Here is a 20,054-nt window from a genome sequence, read left to right as displayed (position 1 = left end):
ATCATTGTCCATCACCAGTGTCCCTGTGCTATGCGGGCCATCACATCCAGAAGAGGAATTCAGTATCCATCAGCATTAGCTGTGCAGACTTGCAGGGTTTTTCCCACCCTGAAAAGCAGCTGTAACATTTGTGTGCTGTTCACAGTGACTAATTCCAGTTACTGCCTTCAGTAGTACCAGCCCATCCCACCCTCTGTAAGTCCTTCAGATACCTCCAACATGGATGATCTGCAGACAACAGAAGTCTGTTCAGATTCTATTGTAAATGTTGAAATGTCACATGCTTTCCTTTTTTTTTTACCATCGTTACATCATTTATTCTTCTATTATTTATTTTCTCCTTGGTCCTTGCTGTTAATCATGGCGGTATTTTTAGCACACAGATAACAAGTGGTGCTTTGTAGCCCATAGCTGTGCCACAACAAACTGCCTGCTATTCTCTCATTCCTTTTGTCTTGTGTTCAAAATTACTTTGGTTCTCTGTGTTCTCTAATACTGTACATATCTTAATAAAGAAAAAGGAAAAAAGAGACTTCCTGTCTATTTTTTTCCTCCTTTTTTCCCCTGATTTTTTGGCAGAAGAGCAAAACCAGTTCTCTTGTTGTGCTTTTTTTGTCTCCCTGGTGTCTGCAGGCCTTTCCTTGTGGCCGAGTTTGTACTTCCCATGCTGAGGGGTGTCAGCTCCACTGTGTGTGGTGGGCAAAAACCCTCAGCATCTCAGCAAACACTTGAGAAACACACAGGTCAGGGCACTGCTCAGCTTGAGGAATGAGCCCTCTGTCTGCCCAGCCAGTGGCAACCACTTGAAGCTCTCAGCCCCTTTTTGAGCCAGGGGTGGTCCCACTCAGGCTCTCAAGTGCTTCCTGTTGTACCTGACGTCCTCAGAGAAGATCAGGAGCTGCTGGATGGCTCCTGACCTCTGTGCCTCTCCCTGGCACGTGGGAGAAAGTTTGGTTCCTTGCTCATTGGAGTCTTCAAGTATGAACTTACATTTTTTAGGCCCAGATGATCAGTGGGAATGGGATGGAACAGGGTCCTTTTAGGATCTCTGCTTAAGGCACCGTAACTTCATCCCCTGAATATAAGCTGGGAAGAGCAGAATGTTATTGCTAAACAGATTTTTGTGATCATGCTTACATGCCAAGAAAAGGGCTTTCTCTAGGGAGGGCTGTAGGGCCATCACTGCAACATGACCTTTTCTGTTGTGTGCAGCACAGTGTCCTGCCAGGTTTGGGTTTTTCTATAACATGTCATTCATTCTATTTCTTTTTCTCTTTTCAGCTGTCTACACCTTTTAGCTACCAAGTAAAACATGCATGTTGGTGAGTGTGCTGCAGGACACGTGTGATGGGCAGATTGATTGAGTTTAGCTGGCCTTGGTGAGCCTCCTGGTCTGCCCTGTGTTTGCTTGCTTGGGGGTTTTATACTGAGGGTTCTGATTTTGTCTGCATCCCACACAGAGGGCTGCAGCTCTTGCAGGGATTTGAGGGAAGGGAATCTTTGCAGCAGAAATCAAAACTTTAGAGGAAACAAGCCACTAACTTGCAACTATGTCAGAAGTGGTTCCTTTTCCAATTTTCTATGGTCTGCCTGAAAAGTAGCTATCAAAAATGAGATTGTGCATCCCATGACTGAACTGGCAGCTTGGGTTTTCAAGAAGAGGAATGTGTAGCATGGGGAAAGGGATTCCCTGCCCCTGTTATTCTTCTTAGCTCTTCTTCTGCACAATATTTTGTGGTGCATGCATTTGTGTGATTTAAATGTGTTTCCCTCAACAATGTGGTTTTGCTGTTGTTAATCCTGCAGTGAACTTGTGTGAATTTGTGTTGCTGTTTGTCTCTGTGGCAGCAATCTATAAAATTATGAACTCGGGATTGTGACCTTCCTGCAAAATCAAGTGGGAGAGGTGCTAAATTGCAGAAGGGAACAGTTTTAACCAGACATAAATCTCCAGCAGTATTAGCAGAAAAATTGAACAGTATAGGTCAAATAAATAGATTTTTGTATAAATATTTTCTGTTCCAGATTTGTGATGACAGGAAAATCTTTCTACATTTGACCTCTCTTCTAGTGCATTTATTTTGTGAGAAGTACCAAGCACTGGAGCAGGGAAAACAATGCTTTGTGTTTAATGACAAAAACATGAATAGAGGCTGCTCAGTTTCCCACATTTCTCTAAAACTCTTCAACCTTGACCTGGGTAAACATTTGTCTTGGACAAGTGCAAAGACATTCTGGGCTCCATAAGTGGACCCTAGTTGCCCTTTACTACTACTGACATTTTCTGCAGTGTTTTCAGAGTGAGGAGTACAGTGATTTTTGCTACATATTGAAATACTGCATCAAATATTGAGTTGGGTAAAAGCTAGAACAAATTCAAAGTGCTGCTTTAACAGTGCTTCTAAGCCATGAAGCTGGCCCTGGAGAGGTCTGTGGTGAGCAATGCCCTGTGGTGCAGGGTGGCAGAGGCTTTGGGGTGCCTGTAGGAGTTGTAGCAGTGAGGGTGGCTCCAGGCTGAGCCCAGTCCATGCCTGTAGCTGTGGGAAATCCATTCCCCACATTCAGCCACCACCAGTGGCTCAGGATTTGCTGAGGGCAGCTGGGCTCTTGTTTTACTCTTAGGGGGGCAATAAGTGTTGTCCTGCTCCATGTCAGGCAGTTGCAAATGGAACAAATTGGATGAAATTTGTGTAGGTCTGCTGGAGATGAACAGGTATCTTCTGCAGTAAAATACAGATTCCTCTATCAAGAATAAGACTTGAGTGCTTTGGAATGATGATTTCAGCCACCTGTCTGGCTGGTGGGAAAGATGAAGCAAAAGGGAAGGAGTTTGAGAACCCTGAGTCAGGAGACTTGGAAGTCTTAATGTCTGAGCTCTTTCTGTACAACACTAAGATCTCCTGTTTACTTTATACTTCTGTAGAATTGAGCACCACCATCTTTGTGATGAAGTTTTTAACCTGGAAATAGGAATAAACTGGAGCTGTATACCTTGCACTAGTGCAGCCCAGAAAGGCAAATAACTTTTCCATCTGGGACTCAAGGACCAAACCCCTGCTCTGAGCTATTGAGGTGTGGGCAGAAGCAGAGACACTGCAGTAGATAAGAATTGCAGTGAATGTATTGCACAAATATATTGGAAAAGCTGTATAAAGGAATGAAATCTGGCCAGAGCCAGGGGGATCAGCAAGGGCTTGGAGGGCAGAGTTCAGCCCCTGAGCTGAGTTCACACAGAGCTCGCTTCATGTACTCATTACTGACAGCTGTTCTCTAATCTCCCACGTGTATCTACGTGCATTTGGAGAAACTGGCTTCTGAGGAAAGCTGGAATTTTGACCTCAGTATTAATCTATTTCTGTTTTGTTTTGTTTTGTTTTGCTTTTAATGAGCCACAGGCAAGGTCTTTTCCCTGTGACATATGTGAAGAGTGTGCAAATTAGGACATTTTACATTTTGCTTCATAAAAATTCCTATGCTGGGATCACAGAATATCCTTTCGTACAGCTATGGTCATCTGTCAAGGCTAATTGTTAAGTGTCTGCAACCAGGGTTTTCAGAAAGGCAATTGGATTCTTGTTGCCTTGGCCTGTCTAAAATCCTGTCAAGCAAATAATGTGAACCCTTGCTCTGTGCTCATTCTTTCTCTGCTAAGTTTAGTTTTTGTTTTTATTTGCTTTCTGCTTTTATTTTTTTCTTGTAAGAGTTCAAGTCCTCTCCTCTCCTGAGAGTGTACTTTCTGCTGAGTCAGTGCTGTTTTCCAGCACTGCTTTCCCTCTGGCAGGTTCAGAAGTTGGGCATCCCCTGTTTGCATTTGCTGTGCCCAGCAGAACAGAGTGAAGGCTGCCAGCCTCCAAGAGGGGCAGCATCCCTTTCTCCCTCAGGATTTAAGCTGGCTCTGGTCTGTTTGTACTCAGGGAAGGCTCCCTCCTGGCCTGGGAATTGCTGAGGAAAAGGTGTTTCAGATGAGCTTTACTTTTCCTTTAGGAATGGCCACAGATGTTAGTTTGATAAGTATATATTTTTTGTTTACTATTCTATTTTCTGTTCTGTTTCTCCAGTCATTATAGTGGGGAATGCTCTTTATGCCTCCAGTTCCCAGTTAGGTTATCAGCTTTTGGGTTTGTATCATTTTTATTGCTCATTCTATTCTGTGTGATGGGTATAGAGGTACCATTTGTGTGTCCTGAAGAGTTTATTTCACTTGCAGCTAAAGAGCTTTCCTACCTGATGGTATTCCAGGCAAGTACATTCTTTCCCTTGACATAATAAAGATTCTCCAATTAACTTCTACAGATTTCTGTGGTGTGCCTTGAGGTAACTTTTAATACAGCTAGGAAAAGAATGAAGGTTGTTCCACCAACAATCTGGAATAATATTTTTTTGCAACACTCTTCAAGCATTTGCAATATTCTGTGAAGCTCCAGTCAGTACATTTGCAGCATAATTTTGGACAAACTGATGAACACATCATTTTGGAGGCTGACATCTCTTACATGTAGACTCTCTCGTTGGTTTTCACTGATTTTCAGGGTGTTCATGGGCTGGCATCATCCAGTCACTCGAAGCCATCTGGTAACTTGGTTTTTTAGCAGCAGTCTTAAAACTGTCTTTATAATCTAGACTACAGGAGCTCTTTTTCAGCCCTGTAGAAGTGGAGAAAGACCATTATAAATGCTATTTGGCTTTGTGATTTTCCTTTTCTAATTATCTCATTAGCACACTGCATTTGTCTCATCGTTTTCCATAATTGCTAATAAATAAGATTATTTGTGAAACTACCACTGGAGCCCATTAGAATACTTCTGGCAGAGATGGAGTTCTCATCGTGTCAGTTCTGCTTCACAAAATCTTCAGGGCAGCTAAACTCATTATGTGCCAGACTTGAGCTTTCTTGTAGTCTGTTGGCAGTTACTTAATATTTCAAAATGAACTCTTTGAATAGGTATTTTTCAAAAGAGAAACCTTTATCTCAGAGAATGTTGCAGCAGTTGTGCTCAGCTGATTGTTTAGAGTACATGAAATCATTTTCCTTTGTGCATCCAGATTTTACCCTGGTGACTCCAGCTCCTCCAGCAGAATTGTACCCTGGCATAAATGCCATGGTTCTTTCCTCAAAAACAAGCCATGGTTGCTGATTATGTGCCAGTAAACTTATGAAGTTGTGTTTATTTTATTTTTTTTCCTTTTTTTTTAATGAAGTGTTTATTTTGGTAGCTTAGTTCCTTAGAGAACAGTGCTGGTCATGGGTTGATCATCCCTTTTTGGAGATCTCTCAGCCACGTGATGCTCAGTGAGTGTAACCAGATTTAAGCTGGTTCAGAAGTGACAGAATGTGTGATTGGAGACGTTTTTGTGAGCAGTGCCATTGTGGGAGCTGCTCAGATGAAGCCCAGCCTGTGTGCTGGTCACTTTTAGTGCCGAGGCTCAGGAGAGCTGGGGGCTCAACCCTCTGCAGTTCGTTGTGTGCAGCAGCTCAGGGGAAGCTGGGTTTGAGGGCAGTCCTGCCCTGCCTGGCTTTTCCTCGTGTCCAAACTCAAACAGCCCAGGGAAACAGCGTTTTCTTTCCTTCCTTGGAGTTCTCCATGAGTGGCAAGCAGCTGTGAAACCAGGGAGGAATTTGTTTGCCATGTGCTCTGCTTGTTCCTGCCCCTGTGTGGAGGAGTGGGCAGAGGGGTGAGTCAGATCAAAGCTGATAATCCTGATGAATTATGTCACATTCTGCAGCTCTGCAGTTTGTGCCACTGCTTTTACTAGCGGGTGCACGTTTCTGTGTTCCCTGAATTGGGAAAAAAACAAGGATTACAGAGCCTTGTAGGTCAGAAGGTCACATGCTCCAGGGGCTACATCTGAAAACTGCAAGGGAAATGTCCAAAAATTATTAATTTGGGGACACCACAGACTGCTGTAGATCATCAGTGGATTCACACAATTGAATTTCAGGCAAACCATTCCTGCCCAAGGGTCAAATGATGAATAAATATAAGACAAAACACACCATCTGGTGAACCATGCCTGATGTAACTGGATTTGTTTTTTCAAGGCTGGTTAAGTGGCTTCTCCACATTTCTCATTGCTCCTTTCTGAATGGCACATTGAGAGCTCTTCCCTTGCCTGTCCCCATCACCCTTTAACCTCTGAGTCACTCGGGGTGGGTGGTGGCTGCTCTGGCACTGGGCTGAGGCTTTTGCTGGAGCAAACACGGGGTTCAAATTCAGCATTTCAGTTCCCTCTGGTGCTGGCTGCACAGTACCCTCTGCTCCTGGGGCAACACAGATTGCAACACAGATCCCCCTGAGATGGTTTCCTGCTTAGTAAGTTGTGCCCAGATGAAGGAAGCAGAGATGATATGAAATAATTACTGTAAAGTCTCTCTTTGTCTCAACACTTTGTGATTTTACTAGAAAATTACTGGGAAAAAAAATAGGAAATTACTCTAGAACTCTCTGGCTTTAGCAGGTTGAGTTTGAGAAGGCTGACAAAGCAGGTATTTTCTTTTAGGTGTTCCAGTCTGCAGATTTCCAGTGTGTTCTTCTCTTACTGAATGTTTTTTTTACATTTGTACAGAAAATAGGACAATCACATTTTTATAACACCAAAGAAATAAATGGTGAGATGTGATTTTTCGAGTCTCAGGAAGAGTTTGTACTTCCCAGTGTGTCTCAGAAAGGTGTTGCTGCTTTGGCCCTTGCTGATCACAGTGGAATTATTCAACCAGTACCAACAAAAATGATGAAAAAAATGCATGGCAGATGACAAAATATTTCTGCTTAGATACTGCTGTCTTGATGTACAGTGTGTAATTCTTTTTTTTTAATGTGATCACAAAATTAGAAACATCTGAGCAAATATATATTAAATTTTCTGAGCAGTGAATTTTATCCTTCTTCTACATATATGGCAGCTCTTAAGGTTGTATGACAAATTATTTCATCAAAAGCAGATTTTGTCCCTTATAGATGCTTGCTGCACTTCCTGGATTCCTATGAACTAAGGCTCAGATTTTCAGCTTTGCCATGTGATGTTTGCTATCTCATTCATGCTATAATACAATAAAAATTAAATAAAAATTTTGATGCCTCTAGCTCAGCAGTGTTGGGTCAAATACTCAAGCAGAGATCAGAAAATTAAAATGAAGTGCCTTGAGATGAAGTTCATGTTCCAGGTACCCTGAATTTCCAACACAGACCATCCTGAAATGCTCAGTGCCTGTTCCCAGCTGGGTGGGATGTGCTGGGGTCGTGCTCCATAATCCCTGGGTAATACCTGGAAAAGCTGCCCACAGCATCCTGGCTGCTGGGCTCTGTGCAGGGAAGGGCTGTGAAAACAGCAAGGACAGCAGCCTGTCTCTTGGGCTTTTGTGGCTAAATATCACTGCTGACTATATTATATTATATTATATTATATTATATTATATTATATTATATTATATTATGTTATGTTATGTTATGTTATGTTATGTTATGTTATGTTATGTTATGTTATGTTATGTTATGTTATGTTATGTTATGTTATGTTATGTTATGTTATGTTATATTATATTTATTATACTTTAGTATATATTAATGTTATATGTATTTATATATAATATATATTATATACAGATATATATATGCATATTTTTTATATATATACAGATATATATATACACATACACACATATATATATAAAATTATATATAATATCTATAATATTATGTTATGTTATGTTATGTTATGTTATGTTATGTTATGTTATATTATATTTATTATACTTTAGTATATATTAATGTTATATGTATTTTATATATAATATATATTATATACATATTTATTATATATATACAGATATATATATACACATACACATATATATATATAAAATTATATATAATATCTATAATATAGCTGTCCCTAATGCAGCTCCTGCAGTAATTTCCCTGGAATTCAAAGTTATTTAATCTTTTATTAGAAAATAATTTTATTTTAGAAAGTTATTTCTATTTTATATGCTTGCTTTTTTTTTTATTTTAAAGGCATATTTGACTTTGAGAAAACTCTGTGCCTTGCTTTCTTTTCGTATTAGAAATTAAAAAAGACACAATCAGAACAACATCTGGATTCTTAAAATAGATTTTTTTACTCAGATATCTTAATTTATCTTTATTGATGAAATAAAAACATCTGCCTTCAGTTGAAATGCAATGCCATATGTAAACAGCATTTCACTTTTTATCTTTTTTTAAATTTGAGGTACTGTTCTTCTGAAATACTGAAAAGCTGGATTTGGGAGGCTGTTTTGGTTTTTTTGTTTTTTTTTTAGAATTTGCTTTTGTTTTTTGTTTTTTAAAGTATCATAGCTTAGCCTGATCAATCAATGGAATAACATTGGCCTGAGGCTTGAGGTCTGGTTAAAATTCTGTCTGCACAAGCTGTTCACTGGGCTCCAGGGTAACAGTTACTTTCAGGATTGCTCCAGTGACAGTATTTTAATACAGCTTTCCTGGGTATTCCTGCTGACATTTTTGGGTTTAGTTGGAATAAAGTACTGGAGCTGTAACCAGAGTTAACAATTCTGTACTACAATATTTCAGTTAAATTGCAGGTTATTAAATAAAGCAAGCCAATTCCTGATGTTACTTAATGTACATTTCCAGTAATTCAGGATCTGATGTCAACCAAAAAAAATGGTTTAGATAGTGCAAAGAAGTAAAGTAATCAGATTATCTTTCAGGAAATGTACAGTGTTTATTCCAAAGGATTTGAAGGTGGTGCAGAGGTAGGAGAAGGCTCTGCAGTCTGCAGGGTGGTGCTTTGGGTCAGATGGACAAAGGTATGTTCTAGGGCAGGCTGTGGCTCCGGGCTGGGCTGGGGAGTGGCTCCCTTCCTGCTGGGTGTGCAGGTCTCCTGCAGTTCTGTGCCCTGTCTCCTCCTCCTCAAGGGCTGAAGCCCCTCTCCTCTGAAATCCCCATCTCCTGATTGCTCTGAGCCTCCCCAGGCTCAGGGTTGTTCTAGCAGGGATCTCCCCGGGAGAGCACACAGGACAGCACAGCTTGTATTCTTATTTTTATAACATGAATTACCCAGTATACATCATCGAGACAGCAGCATCTAAGCAGAAATATTTTGTCATCTGCCATGCATTTTTTTCGTTGTTTCTGTTGGTACTGGTTGAACCACTCCACTATGATCAACACATTATTATGGGAAAACCCAAGAGCTGCCTTTGTGCTCTGCAAGTCTTCTGCCTCCTTTTCCAGCAGCTTTTTACCCCATTCACAGGGCAGATCCCATCTGTTTCACCACTCCAGTTGGTTTTCTGGGCTTTTCCACTTGGGCAGGTCACAGTGCAGACCAGAGCTGGGCCACTTGTGATGTGCTGCTGGTGGCACCAGGGAGGGGAAGGAGCTGAAGCAGGATTCACACAAATTCCATGCACTCCCTGACACGTGGAATTTAGTTAAGCTGTGTGATAAATCTAGCTGTGAACAATCTGGACAACAGAAATATCTGTGCATATCTGCAGAGCTTCAAAGAGGGAGTCCTGAATCACGGGTGGAACTTGAAGGGTGCAGGAGTCCCCTCTCTCTGCCTGGGCTGGGAACTCACTCACTCACTCCAGTGGCCCTGTTCTCCTGGTGGTGATGTGTGGAAAGGAGGATTTAGCAGCAGCAGCAGGTATGAGTGGCTGAGCCTGGCTTTGCCCATTCTGGGTCCCTCTGGGGGCTCTGCCATTGATGCTGCTGCTGTCTCTGAGCTGGCCCTGTTTGTGCAAACTCCATGCACTGCTGTGGGTTTGTACTTGCACTTAGGGGCAGTTAATGGAGGCTGATGATTCATGGGGAAAAATACAGTGTCATTTGCCAAAAAACACCCCAGCCAACCCACAGGTTTCTTTATCCTGGGTTATAGTGATTTAAGCCTCCAGAGACATTCCAACAGCTCTAACCAGGGGGTGAATGCAGAGCAGTGAAAAGGAAACCCCTTGCATTTTGCTGCTATGGATGAGTTTCTGATCAGACAGAGCAGCACACACAGGGAATCCCCAAACAGACTGGTGGAGGCCAGCAGCTGACCCATTAAATTAGATTTCTCCTGTTTTACAACTAGATGATCTCAGGAAGCTGTATCACATGCCCCTGTACTTCTCCAGTGGGTCACCATGTGTTTATTTTCATAGGATGATCATTTGAGCATTCAGCAAATAATATGATTAGTGGATAAAGGTAAAGGCAGGTAAGATGCAGCAGTGTTGTCATATTGTCCAGATGCATTGATGTAGATTTTTACAATCCCTACCACCCTTGGCTTCAGAGTAATACTTTAGCTGGGTTTTTCCTGGGGACACAAGTCCAGCTGGGTCTACTTCTAAGATCTGAGCCCTACCATCATTTTGGATGTGCCATTGCATTGTTTACACATTATTTACATATCTATGAGTTACTTATCAAGAAAAAATAGAACATTGTCTTTAAAAGGCTCAGTGAACAAAAAAAATACCATCTCAGTGCAAAAGGTTTTCCTTACCATTTGTCCTCTAAATACTATCTGGCTATTAAGGCAAAACATGATTTTTCTCAATTCTCTGTTTTAAACAATTTTATTTTTTTTTCCTGAGAAGTGACATTTATTGAGTTTACTGAAAAAGCAGGCCACTCTCAGTTATTTCTTTTTCTAAGCCACACCTTTAGCAGCAGTGTCCTGCAGTGTGTTCTGCCACCAGTTTGCATAAATTTGTTGTTCATGCTAAATGAGACTAAGATAGGACAAATATATCTGGAGAGCTAGGTCTCCCACCAGTTCATTCTGTTGCCTTTCTACAATAGGATTTGGGCCTTGTTTGCTACTCAGAAGTGCTGTCCTCAGCTTCAGCACAAATTGGTTCACAGCGAAGGACTCACTGATAGGAGAACATCTGGCGTAGCCAGGTGTGTGGGGATGATCAAAGGGAAAGCAGGATGTTCCTCTCCACATTTCAGTCCAGAGGAGCAGAGCCAGTGCTCCCTCACTCACAGAGATGCCAGTTTGAGTCTTCAATGAGATCCTCCCTGGTGCGTGAGAGTCTGGGAGAGTTTGGTTTGTGAACGCTTGTCCAGTTCAAAGCTGGTCATGCAGAACATCCCTGATGTCCTTTGTTACCAGTGAGTGCTGAACTCAGGGGTTCATCCAACCCTAAAGCCATAACTCTCCAAAAAAGGCTGCTCTGTAGCTCTGTGGAGCTTAAATTGTACCCAGATAGATGCTGGAGCAAATCTGAAGGAGTCTGGATGTGTCCAAGCAGCAGTGGGCTCAGCAGACACTGATGCTGATAATTCAGCTCCTCACCTATGCTACAGACAGAGAAACAGACCAAATGGGCACAACCCCAGATTTTCCCCATGAGGGTGCCCTGGTGCAGCCCCAGCCCGAGCAGGACTGGAGAATACCTTTGTGGGGTGTTCCAGAAAGGGCTGGCAGGAGCTGCTCAGGCACCAGGCAGTGAGAGAACCTGCTGTTCCTCAGAGGGATTGCTGTGTGTGTCCTGTCCTGGGGAGGTCTAACACAGGTGAGGCTCCTGGCAGCTCTGGAGAGCAGCAGCTGCTGCTGTGCAGTGTCCCCAGAGAGTTTGTCCCCAGTGTCCCCAGCTCAGCAAGAGTTCTCCAGTTCACACTTTGATTATGAATCTTTTTCAAATCACACCTCCCTTTTGTTGGAATTTCCTTCAATCTCATAAAACAGAATTTCTGTCTTAAATGCCCCGAGTTTCTGCAGTAACAATAGAGTAAATTTTTGGAAGCAATCAGCTTTGACTGCTGCATGGAGGATCTTGAGAATGTTAGTTACAGAGGTTCAAATATTAAATTATGAATGAAACAAACCTCTCCATGGTTTATGAAATTGCTGTTGCTTCATGACTTGAATAGTTTAAAGTGGTAAATGATACTGCAAGAAACTGAGATTTTTGTTCTGGTTGGTGTATTTTAAAACATAAATATTTATAATAAATATAATTCCCATTTGCAAAACATTTTCTTTTTGTAAGTCGCCTGTAATACAATTCATGATTCTGATGGATGTGGTTCCACTCACTGATGTGTCATTTCTTCTGGTTTTCAGTTACACCAGCAGAGTTGTTTCCAATGGACTGAAGGCACAAATCAATAATCCAGAACTGAAAGTCAGAGGATTGGACCCACTCATCAAAAATTTAATTGATAAACTTCAGCACTTTAACCAAGTAAGTAATTTCCAAGACAAAACCATTTTATCATGGAGCTGAAGGTAAGATCTCCAGGTGGAGATTCATATTCCATCATCACATTCCACCTTCCAGGACTGAGGTAGCTGTGGTGTGGGTTTGTGCTGAGGCACCTGAAGATTGTCCCAGCTGGTTTGTGAGCTCCAGTGATTTAAACAATTTTATAGCTGCTCCCTGGCTGCTGCTGCTCCTGTGGGACACTCCTGGGCTGGGCACTGTCCTGTGTTTGTGCAGCTTCCTGCTCCTCAGGGTGGGATTGAGCCCTTTCCTGACGCAGAGATGGGGCAGCTGAGAGGTGTTTTACAAACTTTGATTCCATTTTCAGTCTCATAAGAACGGTGAGACAATTCAGGTGTTATAATTCACATCATCATTATCAGAAGCCAACTATTTCCTAATTACAATAAATTATAAACATTTCTTGGCCTATCAGCTTTAGCTACACCATGCTGTAAATGTCTTAAAGCCAGTCATCTAAAATTATTCTTTGTGGATCCTACTACATGCATTTTTCATAGTTCTAGTTCTCTAAAGTGTAGTCTTATTTACAAGGCCATTCTTTGAAAATTATTTCTAGTTCCCTTTGTCTCTCAACAGTGTCCTAGTCCATGGCATTTGTAAGTCAGAATTTCTTACTTCAAGGTTTGCATACACATACAAAGCTTGAAAAATTCTCTACAAATCCATTTCCCACACTCAGGGGTGTAGATAGCAACAGATCAAACCCAAAATGAGCCTGTGAGGGTGTGACAGCCATGCTGTAAATGCTGAAGTTAGGACAGAAGGTGCTCCAAGATGAATTCACCTTTCCCCTAAAAATCTATCTCCTTCTTCTGCCCAAAAGGCCAGGTACCCTTCAGGTTTGTCAGAGATGTGATTAAGCTGTGCCTGCCTCTGCTTTCTGTGTGGGTCCCACAGATACAGGTGGCACTGGAATAAATCACATGGGACTCCTTTTTCTTCATGGTGGAAAAGCTGAGTTTATTAAAAACCACACTTTATAGACAGTTGTGATACAGGTGGAGCTGACTGGTGCTCAGTCAATATCCCTCACACCAGTGGCTCATTAGACATGCCACCCTCTTGTAAACATGCTTAGGAGAAAATAACACCAGCTGCAAAGATTGAGAACTGCTTTAATTCCTTCTCTGGACTTCCCCAAAGCTTCACAGAGCAATGCCTGGGAAAGTTTATATGCCTCTCTTCTGTGGGCAGTTGTCAGTAAGCACACCCATGGCCCTGCTGGTGCTGCTGCCATCCCAGGCTGAGTGTGGCTCCCTGTGCTCCTCCTGAGCTGCAGCCAGCAGCTCTAACAGGATTGATTTTCATTTAGAGCAGGATGCTCTGCTGCCAGCCTGCAGGGATGCTCTCAGCAGAGGTGTGTGCACATCAGTCTGCTCATCACCTTCCACCATTAAAGAGCAGAGGAGTGTGGGGATAGAAATGGTGAGAAACCCAGCCTGGTGGGGGGGTGTGCAGGAGGAAGAATAATCTGCACAGGTAAAAATGAGGGGGGGTCCTCAGGCAGGAGCTGTGAGGTTTTTAAGGCTTGGACTGGGACTGGGAGTCAGGAATTCCTCTACTTGCTCCTAAAAAAATGCTCCTTACCTCCTTACCTCTCATCAACCAAATCTATAAATCCATAATCCGAGCTGTAATTAGGGTTTTTGTTAAATCTTGCTGGTCTCTAATATTCTCCTGTTCTGAAGGCTGCAGTTTAGGGATGCTTTGTATCACTCTGTTTGACTGAACTCACCATGGGGGATTACAACAACCAGTCTGGTGCAGTACTTAATATTGCACTGAAATAGGCATTATGTGGTCAGATTGATGAAAAGGATAATTCATTATTTATCTGTCTTTGCATGTTATAAAGTAGAGTGTTAATTTACTTTATAAATATTAGATATATCCATCTGTGTAATAGTGCTCTATAAACACTGAATATAGGAAATAGTTAGAAATAGATTAAATCAAAAGTAGTTGTGTATTGGAAATTCTGTTTCTTTGTCTGCTGTAGAAAAATAAAAATCTGTCTGGTCTGAGCTGCATACCAATTTTCTTAAGTTACATACATTTTAAAAACAGTGTCAGCACTTTTTAGCCAGCAGAATAAAATGCAGCTCTTGGCTTTGTCTGTAAGTTGGAAGTGTTGCTTTTTGGTACTTGTAACAGTTTCAGGAGAATATCTTGGTTAAGTAAATGTAACTCCCATCAGATTGAGGTGCTTAGCAATAATGGATTCCAAGGGTGAAGGATTAAACAGAATACTGATTATTGCCCTAAGATGGTTTGTTCTTAAGTACTTAGAATAATATAAAATCCTTTGATCATAATTTTAGTAAGATTTCTTTGGAGATCAAAGCATCAAAGAAGTTGCTAAATATCTGAGGCTTTCACATACAACATCAAACACATGTAGCTGTTTTCTACTTCTTGGATTTTTGTTTCAGTTGTGATATCATTGTACAAATAAAAACTGACACTGAAAAGCCAATTAAATCAGGAGTCTAAAGTGTCATCAATAGTGTGTGTGTAGACTGTATAGTTATACAGAATTCTAGTCCTAATTTTATGGACAAATTGAACTTTTTCATAAGAATACATTTTAAATTTTGTTTTAAGTGATGCGTAGGGTGAAATGTAAACACTGCTCAAATGAGGTGTTGTCTGTGTATCTTCTGAAGCACTTCACATTTGCAGCAGTGGTTGCACACAGAAACAGTCCCAGAGGGGCAGGAGCCTGGGGAGCAGAGAGCAAAGCCATGCCCACAATGTGCATCAGAGGGGAGTTGGTGTGCCTGGGCCCCAGCAACCTCCTACCACTTCAATGATGTTCCTAAACTACCCAGAGGAAAGCATATCCTTGGGTAAGAGGAAGGTGTGATGAGATTTTTAAAGGAATAACATTTCTGTCTCAAGGAAACGAGCGCCAGCCATGCTGGGTCTGTCCCTCAGGGAGCCCGGACCTGTTGGATTTCACTTTCTCTCTGGTTTTCAGAGGTGTTTGAAATCAGAATAACCTGCTGCTGGATCAGTTTGTTGAGGCTGGGGAGAGCTATGTTCAAATCAACAGGATTAATTTTCGTGAAAGATCTGCCTTAGCTCAGCAGGTCCTAATGATTTCTGGAGCAAATCTAACCCTGCTGTCTGTGATGGTTTCTCTTCCACCTTCTTCTTCCACTCCTCCCTGAGCAGCCCCTGCCAGGCCAGCAGGGCTTGGCCACTGGCCAGGCAGGAGCAGCCAAAAATTGCCTCGTTCCAATCCCACCCTGACTGGATTTGCCCTTTCTTTGTGAGCTCCATGTTATGGCCACAAAGGTAAAAGAACCAATAACTTCACTGACCCTAAATCCTGTGGATGTGAACAAAAATCTTGTCCTGCTGCTGTTCTAGTTGCTGCATCCCAGCCCCAGCATGTTACAAATAATCTGTATGCAAGGCATCTTCCATTTCTGCTGTCATTTAGGCTGAAATGCCACTTTGTTGGAGATTATAGAAGCTCCTCTTTTTTTTCCTTTTTTTTTTTTCATCTGGGACTTAAATCCTCAGCACATCGTTGTTGTTTTTTTCCTAAAATGATTATGCAAATAGCAGGCTATTTTATATCCACTTGGCAAAGCTGGAAGTAAAGTGAAATTTAGAGAATATTATTCAACAATTACTGTTATTTGCATCCCTGACAGATAAGGTGGTTGAAGGGTTTATTGTTAGTGGCTGATTCACATATCAATAGAATTACTGAGCTACAATTTACAGTAACTTCTAGTAAGGCAAAAACAGATCAAGTGAAGTCCCAGGTTGATTGGGAAAAAAGCAGCAGGAATAACATCTTTTCCTCTCTCTTTTTTGTGAATAGAGCAGGTGTGAACCACAACTGATGTTAAACACAATAATCCCCCATTGCACCTTTTTTGAGTGCTGCTTCTTGCCACAAAATCACACTTAAATGTTTCAATGTGTTTCTTCAGCCTAATGCTTTTCATAGTTCAGACTAAACTGGTTCTCAGGCCAAGGTTAAAAATCCTCAAGGATCAATTGCCCTGAGAAGAAATGAGAATGCTGGGAAAAGTGAAAAAGCTGTGACTTTAGCTTTACTAGCAGGGAGGTATCAGCATGCTCAAGGGATTATAATATAATAAGTATTATACAGGTGACTTTGACTTATTTGGTTTTTGTCAGCCTAAATCTACTCTTGACAGGTTTTGTGAATCTGTGTTTTGCTCTTGTCAGAGATGAATTCTCAGGGCATGGTGGAGTTCAAGGCAGTGCAATAACCCAGTGCAGAAAATGAGAGTAATGTCAAAGCAAATCTTTCTGAATGTGGACTCATGTATTTTATTTTTTTCCTCTCTGCCAAAGTCTCCTGGATCTGCCAGCTGAACTAAGAAATGCATGTAACTTAATTCCTTTCAGACTTCTATACAGAGGATTCTGTTAGAGCAGAGTTCAAAGCAGCAGCACTTAGATGTTTCATTCCAATAATATGAGCCAGCCATAATTTAATCTTGAAAGTGAATTTAGTTGAGTTATACAATAGGGAATAATACAATAAATAATTTAAGGAGTACTTAATTTAAAAGTGTGTATTTTTTGAGACATCTATAAAATTTATTACATTGTAGAGTTTTTATATGAGGTATGAGTGGAGACAAGTTGGTTTGATTTTTAGCCAAAGTTGTAGCTGACTTGGACAAGGATTCAGAATTTTCTGTTCTTGGTTTCATCCACTGAAAGCAGGGAGGAAAGGCATCACCTGAGAAAGGTTGTTGCTTTCCTGCTTCTGTCCCCTGGTATTTGAAAGCCCCCACAGGCTTTGAGCAGGTACCACTGCTTGTCCCCCACATCCCTGCCCAGAGCTGTCACTGTCACAGAAATGGCACTTTCCCCTCCCAGGGCACAGCAGAGGTGTCAGCTCTCCAGGGCAGCTGTGCCAGGCTCTGGGGCAGACCAGAGGTGGATCTTGCCTCAGCTTGGCTGCAGTCAGGTAAAAGGCACTTTCTCATTGGAGGAAGCACCTCTGCAGCTGTGCTGGTCCTTTTTGAATTCACCTCTTTGGGAAGGCATCAACAGCCCTCAGCACCTTTGTCCCCCAAAGCAAACAGCAGGGATAATTGAATTAATACCACATTCATTGGCTGATTAATGGATAGCACCAAGACGTGCACATACTAGAGGACAACAGAGACAGAATTAATGAAACCTGAAACAATTATGTTTAGGATCTTGTGAAGACCAGGAAAGACCAAATGAACTGTATTGTTTTGTTTTTTATTTCCTGCCCTGTTGTATAGAAATTGTTCACCCTTATAGTCAAATAAACTATAATCTCAGATTACTTCATCAGTTATACAAAGTTTGTTTCTCATCCTGGTTTTTTTCAATATGTTTGTCCTTATTGGATTCAGGAGCAGTTTTTCTTCTCTCCTGCTAAGTCAAACATGTCTTTGCTTTCAGATCTAGACACTGAATGTTCAGCTCTGAGATAAGTTATGATCTTTTTCACAATCCATATGCAATGAAACAATTCATCCCAATGCTTGAAACAATCCAATTTACTCAAAGACTAAGAATGATCTTCCTCTTTGTGGTCTCTTCTATTTCCTGGGAAACACATATATATATATATATTTGTAAAAGCAGAGCAGCTGACAGTGATCTAGTCACTGGGCTGTTCATCTGGAGATGTGGGATCTCCTCATCCAGGGCTGGGCAGCTCCAGGCTGTGGGCAGTGGTTTTCTTCTCTCTTAGATTTTGAAAAGAAAGGTAGTTTGGAAGCTCTGACCTTGGTTCTGTTGTGGCACTAAAACTCCTGTCAAAGCCAGAGGTTTGTCCATGAATCAGAACAGAATTCTTTCTAATCCAGTGCACTGAAAAAACACCACTGGAACATTGTTTTATGGGCAGCTTATGTTAAAATTGTAATTTGGTGCTAATGAGATATACATCATCCCTGGCTGAAATCAGTGAACTTCTGCTGGTCTGAGGGCTGCAGGTTATTTGTTTGGTTTTGTTAAACATAGTGACTTGAGATAGAATTAAATATTTTTAATTAGAATTGAGAAATTACCTTTTAGTGCTAGAACCAGCATCAGGATTTCAGTAGAAACAGTAATGTGAAATACTGGCTCCACTGAAGTGGAATTTAGCATTTTAAAACAAGACAAATCTAAACCTCAGTGTAAATCCACCATATCTTATTATATGCTAGCAAATATATAATGCTAAAATGGCCTTTTATTATTCATGTGTTGTGTCTCAGAGTGTGCTGTGCAATTTTTCTTGCAAGCCTTCTCAGAAATTATTTGCCCAGATGGACCATTGTATGTGTTTTGTTTTGCTCATTGTGGGAAATTAGTCTTAATAAATCAAAATCACATCTTGAATCTCAGAAGTGACTTGAGCCAAGTGGGGGAGAGGAGGGCAGAGCTACTGTTCCAATCTAGAACTGAGCCAGAGCATTTCACACACAGGAAAACATGGCTGGGAGAGTCTTACCCAAAGAAAAAACAAATATGGGTCTGTCCCTTGGGGTGGGTGCCCAGTTCCTGCAGCTGCTCAGTGAAAGCTGAGCCCTGGGGAGTGTTTTGGGTGCTCTGGTGGAATTGCTGAGGATGGGGAGGGATCTGCTGTGAGCTGAGCAGGGCAGGATGGGAACTCCAGGGCTGCAGTGAGCACCGAAGGCTGCACTCCCCTTTCTGGGGGTCTCACAGGGGAGGGGCACTCTGGCCTATTTGTTCTGATGGTAATTGTTTTTTAATAGTCAGAAAATCAGCAGTCATCACTGAATTAAGTGAAATTACAAATTCTCTTTTATGTAAATACTTATTTTCTTCTTTTACCTATATTTTTCTGATCACTCCAGTAATTCTGAATTGCATGCATTGTTTAAGTAATTACCATTAGAAGTGAGATCATGGTATTCACTTTTGATCTAATTCCTGAGGTACAATAACATGCTTATTTTTGGAGGTGGTAAGTTTAGCATAATAGGAAAAGAAACCAGAGCTTTATGGGCTAATCATTGTTTTCTTTAGGTAGAGTAAAGGTCTTTAAACAATTAATTGATCATTGTCCAGAAGCAAGAGCAGGGTCATTTTCCTCTCTTTCTGTTCTGAACAGCCAGGCAGAGAAAGCAGGGGAGGGGAATAGGACTGGGGCCATCTAAATCCCAGCCTTGCTCTGTAGAGCCTGAGTGGAGCTGCACTGCTGGTGATGAGTGGATTCATGTGCTGAGGGGTTCAGCCACTTCCTGTGGGAAATCCAGGACTCCTGAACAACTGACCAATGTTAGCAAGCAGAAGCCCTTTATTGTTACATTACACACATATTTATAGATTCTACAAACTCCTAAGCACACACTTCTTGATTGGTGCCTTTGTCTTGTTCACTTGTTTGCTGCCTGCATTTCTCACAGTGTGTGACTGGTTACAGTCCAGGTCTTTCACAGTCCTCTCCAGTTCCTGCAGTCTTGGTATTCAGTTTCTCAGCCTCTTCTTTCTTAATTTAGCACAATTTATATGTCAGTAGCCTTGAGGAATTCCTGAGGCTTTGATACCAAACTCAGAAGCAGGCTGGCTGGTGCACATCCTGGCCTAACCCCTACAAATCCATTGCAGCAACTTCCCAGCTGCAGCAAACTTCATGGCTCCAGCAGTAATTTGGGCTGTGTTGCAGCACAGCTTGATGAATCAGACCTGGGCTGGAGGCCAGCTCAGGTGTCCCTGTGAGAGGCTTCCCTTCCCTGGATGCTCAGTTTGGCTGCCCAGTGCCAGCCCCAGGAGCTCCCTGCACAAGGCAGCAGCTGGGGAGGAGGTCCTGGACAGCACCTGCAGCCAC

At 41.7% G+C, this 20,054-nt stretch overlaps 1 protein-coding gene across 4 annotated transcripts in view; it reads left to right on the top strand.

The window, feature by feature from the left end:
• LOC120511239 (glypican-5-like) overlaps positions 1–20,054 on the top strand; it is a 353,927-nt gene that overhangs the window by 186,144 nt on the left and 147,729 nt on the right. For 3 of the 4 annotated variants that reach the window (XR_005629689.1, XM_039728014.1, XM_039728013.1), the window contains one exon: positions 12,073–12,193. Coding sequence is in view for 3 of the 4 variants with exons in the window: in XM_039728014.1 (XP_039583948.1) it covers positions 12,073–12,193 (121 nt within the window). In the remaining variant the exon portion in view is untranslated. Of the gene's footprint in view, positions 1–12,072; positions 12,194–12,289; positions 12,358–20,054 lie in introns of those variants that run through there. The other variant, XM_039728015.1, reaches the window with a different exon arrangement.

The sequence above is a fragment of the Passer montanus genome, unplaced genomic scaffold (assembly GCF_014805655.1).
Source record: "Passer montanus isolate IOZ18808 unplaced genomic scaffold, ASM1480565v1 scaffold63, whole genome shotgun sequence".
Lineage (NCBI taxonomy): Eukaryota > Metazoa > Chordata > Aves > Passeriformes > Passeridae > Passer > Passer montanus.
The sequence above is the reverse complement of the archived record's forward strand: the minus strand, read 5'-3'. Positions and strand labels throughout refer to the sequence as shown.